This window comes from Neomonachus schauinslandi, chromosome 9, assembly GCF_002201575.2.
Source record: "Neomonachus schauinslandi chromosome 9, ASM220157v2, whole genome shotgun sequence".
Taxonomy (NCBI): domain Eukaryota; kingdom Metazoa; phylum Chordata; class Mammalia; order Carnivora; family Phocidae; genus Neomonachus; species Neomonachus schauinslandi.
Window position 1 is genome coordinate 81239579 of NC_058411.1, and position 8215 is coordinate 81247793.

Consider the following 8215-nt stretch of genomic DNA (forward strand, 5'->3'; position numbering starts at 1 on the left):
CACCACCCTCAAGTTCACATGAGGATGACTCCCTCATACCTGGGTTTGTTCAAAAGCCCCTGCTCCCCTGGCCACAACTGAGCCCACCATATTTTCTTCCTCAGGAAACTGGAACGGGGACTAAGAGTCCAGTGCCAGTGGAGGCTGCTGCCCTGAAGAGGAAAAGACGCCAAACCTTGGGAGATGAGACATAGCTGTATTTTCTGCCTGTGGACTGTGCAGTAGAGATGAGAAATTTGAAGGTCAGAGAGACTATATGGCTTTGCCTAAGGATGCACACTTGTTACGATTTTCACAGAACTAGAGTCCAGCTTTTCTGAATTCAAAATTAGACAGGAAACAGCTGGGTCAGAGTGCCCTAAGAACTCTAGACGTGGGAGCAACTTGAATCAGACAGCAAGGGGTGATCTCAGCCTGGCCAGCCACCCGAGAAGTTTCAAGCCAAGGGCAAGCACTCAAAGGTATCTCTCTATGCTCAAAACATCAAAGAAATTCTGGTGCTTGAAATGTCCCTCGATGGGCTCAGAGACTTGCTTTAGAGCACTTGCAGAGAATTTACACTGCCTCAACCTGCGCCTACTGAGCGGCCACGGACTCCCCGGAAACTACAACTCCCATTATGCATCGCGACTGCGTGGACTAAACCTGGGATAAACTACAAGCCCCAGAATTCCTTGGGGAAGAGAGAGAGTACGCGAGTACGAAGGGGCGGAGGGGCGTATTCACGTCGGCCGCGCGGGACCGTTAAATTTGAAATTTGGAGGGTTTGAGGTGGCTGGTTTGCCAAGGAGGCAGGTGCAAACTTTTGTCCCTCTGGTCTCTTCGTTACCTCGAAGGGCAAGTTGCAGAAGGAAGCCCAGGCGGTCTGCGGCCCTGAAGAAAGGCCTGCGGCAGGACGAGGGCCTGAACCGGGAATGCAGGATGGCGGCGATGAAGAAGGAAGGGGGTGCCCTGAGGTAGGTACCCGAGAAAGATTGCCGGGAGCTGTGCCTGCGAGACCCGATGGTGTAGCTGGTGACAGAGGCTCCGCTCAGAGCAGTCCAGAGGAACACGGTCGGGAGAAGAGCGGCCCGGCTGGAGCCTCCTTCCTGCTGGAGTTGGGCGCAAGGGTCGGAGGTGAAGACAGGGTTAGTTAGCATCGACCTCGGTGGGGTGAGGGCACGTGAGAACCCTGCTGCACCCAGCTTCAAAGCAAAGGAGTCTGTGCGACCCCAATGGCACAAAGAATTTGGAATTTATAGTGTGGACTGTGTATCTCCGCTCAGCCATTTGCTGGCTCTTTGACCTTGGACTCATCTTAGTATGGAAAATGCTGGTGGGGGGGTGGGTGGCGTAACTGGGTGATGGGCTTTAAGGAGAGCACTTGATTTAATGAGCACTGACTGGGTGTTATATGCAACTGATGAGTCAGTGAATTCTACCTCTAAAACTAATAATACAGTATATGTTAATTAAATTGAATTTAAATAAAAAGGATAGCAGAGATATAATAAATTGCTGCTTAAATTGAAATCATACTGTAATCTTGTAAATAAAATCAGTTATCTTTTTTTTTTAAATATTGAAAATGCTGATGAATTCCAAGTATGTGTAAAGTAACTGCTTCCAAATAAGTGCCAAACAAATGGTAGGTGCTTCCATGTCAATGGCATACTTAGAACTATAAAAAGCCCTTCTCTGCATGCTTGCTGCTTTTCCTTATATAAATACATATCAGTTCTTCTAGGTTGGAATTCTGAATGCACTTTATTTTTTTTAAAGATTTTATTTATTTATTTGAGAGAGAATGTGAAAGAGAGAGCATGAGCAGGGGGAGGGGTAGAGGGACAAGCAGACTCCCTGCTGAGTGGGGAGCCCTTGGGGGGGGCGGCCCCATCCCAAGACCCTGAGATCATGACCTGAGCCAAGTCAGATGCTTAACCTGCTGAGCTACCCAGGCACCCCAAGCTACGCATTTTCATTATGGGGTGCACAATACTTAGATAAATGCCATGTGGAGAACTCTTTAACTCGTGCAACAAATATTTATTGACTACCTCCTAAGCACTAAATATGGCAAATAAACAAAAGACACAAAAATCCCTGCCCTTGTGCAATTTAGTTTCTGGGGTGGGATGAGGGTGGGGGCAGCAGACAATAAACAAGATCAATAAACTAAAAGCTAGATGGTCAGTATGAAAAGAACTAAAACGATGGGGAGCAGGGGCATTGGTGCAATTTTAGACAGTTTTGAACAGGGGGCCTCACTGAGAAGGTGTCATCTGGGTCAAGACTTGAAGGAAACTGCCCCGCGTTGGGTTCCCTGCTCAGCGTAGAGTCTGCTTCTCCCTCTCCCTCTGCCGCTTCCCCCTCTCCCTCTGCCGCTTCCCCTGCTTCTGCTCTCTCTCTCTCTCAAATAAATAAATAAATAAAATCTTAAAAAAAAAAAAAAAGACTTGAAGGAAACTTAAGAGCTAGTCAAGCACGTATCTGGGGGAAGTACAGAAATTTGGAGGGTTAGGGTTGGGGGAGGGAGCTGCACCTGGCAAGTAGCTGGAGCCAAGTGAACCAGAAGAGTAAAAGGAAATGAAGGATGAGGTAAAGGCAAGGATGTGGAGATTGTAAAGACTTGGTTTTTACTCTGGTTCAAAAGTCAGTGGAAGGTTTTGAGCAGAGGAAAGACAGGATCTGATATGAGTTTCAATAGGATCATTGGCTGCAGTGTTGAAAAGACTAAGGCAGAAAAGGATGAAAGCAGGGAGACCAGTTATGAGGTTATTAAAATAATCCAGGCAAGAGAAGATATTAGCTTGAGCCAGGCTAGAAACAGTGGAGAAGATAAGAGGTTGATTTCTGAATCTATTTCCAAGGTAGAGCTAGTAGGATTTGCCAGGTAACTGGAGGTGGGGAATAATGAGAGGGGGGTCAGGGTTGGCACTGTGATTTGGGCTTGAGCAACTGGAAACTAAACGAGATGATGCATTTAGTGGTAAGCAACTGGAAAAATGAAAGTGCCATTTATTTGAGATGAAGGAAGACTGTGGGAGGAGCAGGTCTGGAAGGAAGCAAGGGGAGCAAGGAGGGAGGGGAGCAGTCCCAGCTCAGTTTGGGACATTAGCTGAGGTAGTTTAATTGCTATTTCAAGATCAAGAGAAGACATTCAGATGAACTCCGCAAACACTTATTCAGTGCTTACTAGAGTCAGATCCTATATTAGACCATCGGGGTTGTGAAAATAAATGACAAGGCCCTTACAATTATAAGATTCACACAATATGGTTTAAAAGATGTGAGTAGTTACAACCTAAATTATTAATCACTTACAGTTTACCTTCTTGAGTGTTTTCAGCTCTCATCTAGACTGAGGTCACATGTAACTTTCACTTTATTTTGAAGATTAGTGCCTGTTTCTCTGTTTTAAGCCCAGAGATGGTGTCTCTCAGACAGAAGTAGGCTTCTATCTGTCAGTTGCAGAGCTCTGAAGTTCAGAGCACATACCCCATATGGTGATTGCCTCCAAAAAACTTGTGGGAATTTCCCCATCAGTAGGCTTGATGGAATGGGGGGGGCGGAGGCAGTTGTGACCAGTAAATTGTATTTTTGTCTGCTTCTGCTCTGGGCTACCTGTATATACATATACATTTCAGTTTTAAGTCACCAGTTGAAACATGGGGTGTTAGTCTGACAAACTGCTTATTTTTTTTAAAAGATTTTATTTATTTATTTATTTGAGAGTGAGAGAGAGAGAGCACACAAGCAAGGGGAGGGGCAGAGGGAGAGGGACAAGCAGACTCCATGCTGAGCAGAGCCCAATGTGGGGCTCAGTCCCAAAACCCTGAGATCATGACCTGAGCCTCAATCAAGAGTAAGATGCTTAACCGGCTGAGCCACCCCGGCACCCAGGTTTGCTAATTTTAAACTAAACGAGATGATGCATTTAGTGGTAAGCATAGAACTGCTTTTTGTCTACCTTGCCAAATTTATAATTTTTTCCCCTTCTTTTCTTTCTGCCTTAAACTTTATTCTTATAACTGTCCACAGTACCCTAGTTAGATTCTCTCTTCTGTTGGGAATACTACAGCCATAAACTTGGAATCCAGGTCACAGAAAGGCTCAGACACTTAGGAGTGTAAGAACACTACTCATGTGCCAGCCCACCATATTCAGCCCAAAGATCATGAATAATCACTTATTTGAAAACATTTACAATAATCTAGTGATATAATAATACTTATACATATATATGTTTATATATATACTTACATATACGTGTAAGTATGAAATTTACTTTTATTTCTCTCTTTACAGTGAAGCCATGTCCTTGGAGGGAGATGAGTGGGAGCTGAGTAAAGAAAATGTCCAACCGCTAAGGCAGGGGCGGATCATGTCCACACTTCAGGGCGCATTGGCGCAGCAAGAATCTGCCTCTAACGCTACTCTTCAGCAGCAGAAACGGTGTGTAGAACGGTGGGGGATCACCCTGTCATCATTCATCCTCAAGGCGGGATGGTAATGGAGATGTGGATCCATGCAGATTGGCATAAGAAATACTTTTCAAAAATTGATAGAGTGAGAATCTGTTCGCCACCTGCTTTTTCATCACACAACAGCTACCTAAAGATCTCCTTGAATATGATTAAAAACAAGAGCTATAGGATTTCATCTCATTATGGAGCAGCCAAACTCTTGTATCAATAGAAATAGATCTTATACAGGGGACAATGAGAAGCAAAGTAAAACAAGTATCATATTAAACAGTATTTATCAAAAGTATAATGTCGTGCTGGATCCCTAAATGGAATTAACTCTTTAATAGTAATCAGTTAAAGAAATTGCTTCCTTGGATTCCGAGTAGTGAGGGAGAGGGGAATCTGCTATCTTGCATGTGTACTCAATTTTTAACTTTCTAGGAAAGCATTTTTGAGAGTATGCCAAAAAGAAATAGTGATCTCCAAAGAAAATATACACCTGAGAGAAATTAAATTTATACTAGAATGTTTCTCATGAATGATTTAATGAAGTCTGAAAAAAGAGAAGCTGAAAAATACTACAGTTGGCCCTTGAACAATACAGGGATTAGGGGTGCCGACCCTCCGTGCAGTAGAAAATCCACGTGTAAATTTTGACTCCCAAAACTTAACTATTAAAAGCCTCTTGACTGGAAACCTTACCAATAACATAAACAGTTAACACGTATTTTGTATGTTATATATATCATATACTGTATTCTTATAATAAAGTAAGCTAGAGAAAAGAAAATGTTAAGAAAATCATAAAGAGAAAATATGCTTACGGTACTGTACACTATTTACTTGAAAAAAATCCACATATGAGTAGACCCGTGTAGTTGAAACCCATGTTGTTCAAGGGTCAACTGTACTACGTTATTCAAATGGACCCACAGAACTTGCTTTCCTTTGACTAATACATGTTTTGATAAATACACTTTTTTCAAAAAAGTGAACTAAAGCATCAGTTTCTACTTTTAATCTCTGACAAAAAAATTTCACCGTCATAGGCAATTTCAAAACTTCAGGTTATAATGTAATGAATATCCTCACTCATCTCATTGGATCTTTAAAAGCATTGAGTTTTATTTCAGAGATGGTGGTATTCTATTCTTAACTCTTCTTCCTGGTTTCTGTGACATTTTACTACTGTTTCCACTTCTCTAACCTTCCTTTTTTCTTATTGGCTTCCTACTGCATTTTACCTAAGTCTTTTGTTCATTGCTCTATGTGTCCTTACAAATTCACGTTTTTCAGGATTGCTTAACTACTGTTTACATCTCTTATTTGCCTTCTAAATGTCTTTTTATCTACCTGTAATATATAATCACTAGTGTATTAAATACTGAATCTCTTCTCTCATAAATGACCTTTCCATTTTGGTTAATGGTACCAAAACTCACTTGAATGATTTTACTCGTTGCCCTCTCACCCTAATTTTATTTAGTCCGTTACTAAGGTCTGGGATTTTTTTTCTTAAAGTATAATTTACATGCTATGAAATGTTCAGATTTTTAAGTTTACGATTTAATCAATTTTGACATGCATTTCAAGACAGAGAACATTTTTATTACCTCCAAAAGTTCTCTCAATGCCCATTCCCAATCAACGTTCTTCCCCTCCTCATGAAGCAACCAGTGATCAGATATCTATCATCATAGGTTATTTTTGCTTATTCTAGAAGATTATATGAATGGGGTCATAGGTTCTTTCACTCAGCATGTTTTATTAGGCCTTTCGTGTTGCATGATCAGTAGATTATTCCTTTTTCTTACTGAGCTGTATTCCATTTGTTTATCCATTTATCAATTGATGGACATTAGATACTTTACAGTTTTGTGCTTCACGAATAAAGCTGCTGTAGACATTCTTGTACAAGGATTTTTGTGAACATTTTCATTTCTCTTAGAATAGAACTGATGGGTCAAAGAATAAACGTGTGTTTAACTTTTAAGAAACTGGCAGTTTTCCAAAGAGATTATAACATTTTACACTTCTGTCAGCAATGTATGAGAGTTCGCTTGCTCCAAATCCACTTCAGTATATGGTGGTGTCAGTCTTTTTTCGTTTTAGCCATTTCGGTGGGTATGTAATAGTATCTCATTATGGTTTTATTTGTCATTTCCCTGGTGACTAATGATGTGAGCACTTTTTCACATGGTTATTGGCCTTTTATATATCTTCTTTTGTGGTTTATTTGTTCAGACATTTTGCCCAGTTTTAAAATTGGGTTACAAGAGACCTTTATATAGTCTGTATATAAGACCTTTATCAAATAATGTATTACAAACATTTTCTCCCAGCTCATGGCTACCTATTTTCATGGGAGTGTTTTCTGATAAGCAGAAGTTTTTCATTTAGATGAAGTTTAATGAATTACTGTTTTTCTTTTACGGTTAGTGCTTTTTCTGTCTTTAGATCTTTGCAGAGATCCAAATTTGCAAAGATATTCTCCTGTGTTTTCTTCTAGTAGCTTTATTGTTTTAGCTTTTATGTTTCAGTCTATGATTCATCTTAAATTTATCCTTGTGTATAGTGTAAGGCTGGGGTAAAAGTTCTTCCCCCACCCCCCATAAGGATTTCTAGTTGTTCTGCCTCCATTTGTTGGAAGAGATTATTTTCTTTTCCCCCACTGAATTGCTCTATGAAAATTCCCTTGTGAAAAAAGAAATCATTTGATTGTATATGTGTGGATTATTTCTGGCCTCTCTGTTCTCTTCCATTGATCTAATTGCTTATCCTTTCACCAATTACACATTTTCTTGATTAGCTTTATATAATAAATCTTGACTTTGGGCAGAGTGAGTTCTCCAACTTTTGTTGTTCTTTTTCAAAATTATTTTGGCTATTTTTGGTCCTTTGCTTTTCCAAACAAATTTTAAAATCATCTTGTCAGTTTCTAGAAAAGAGTCTTGTGAGATTTTGGTTGGATTGCATTGCATCTATAGATACATTGGGAGGATTACTGATTTTATTTTGTCTTAGATTTTATTTTTTCACCATTTCTGTAGGTAATCGCCTCATTATCTCATACTTAAATCACCATATTAGCTTCATAATTGTGGTTCCTTTTCTAATTTCTTCTATTCTTAAAATATTAATTGATCTTTTTGAAATCTTTACTTAACATATTCAAGATACTCTCCAATTAAAGAACCAGTAGTGGCTTGAGCAGGTGGAATCCAAAGTCTTTATTTTTAATTTAGTTTTATTTTTTTGAAGTAATCTTTATGCCCAACGTGGAGCTTGAACTCACAGCCCTGAGCTGCATGCTCCGCAGACTGAGCCAGCCAGGTGCCCAAAGTCTTTAAATTTACATTTAAAACATGCCCTTCTTGGGGTGCCTGGGTGGCTCAGTCAGTTAAGCATCTGCCTTTGGCTCAGGTCATGATCCCAAGGTCCTGGGATTGAGCCCCACATCAAGCTCCTTGCTCAGCAGGGAGTCTGTTTCTCCCTCTCCCTCTGACTGCTGCTCCCCCTGCTTGTGTTCTCTCTGTCAAATAAATAAATACAATCTTAAAAAAAACAAACATACCCTTCTTACTTCTCCAGTAGGCATTCTAATGTAGTGTTAGACTACTACTGACCTCCTGACAATATGTCAGAAGGAGGATCATCTGCTCCTGGAGCACGGTTATATGTATATATGTACATCATTGTAAGGTTAATCCCTTACTATTCCTATCTCCATTTATTCCTAATACTAACTGTATCTTATAGCTCAGTTT

General features: G+C 40.3%; 1 protein-coding gene across 1 annotated transcript in view; it reads left to right on the forward strand.

The window, feature by feature from the left end:
- Positions 1 to 864: 864 nt before the first annotated feature.
- Positions 865 to 8215, forward strand: part of BUB1B (BUB1 mitotic checkpoint serine/threonine kinase B) — a 50606-nt gene continuing 43255 nt past the window's right edge. Inside the window, exons 1-2 of the mRNA XM_044917969.1 lie at positions 865 to 956; positions 4288 to 4434. Of these exons, the coding sequence (XP_044773904.1) occupies positions 922 to 956; positions 4288 to 4434 (182 nt within the window). The 5' untranslated portion in view covers positions 865 to 921. The remainder of the gene's footprint in view (positions 957 to 4287; positions 4435 to 8215) is intronic.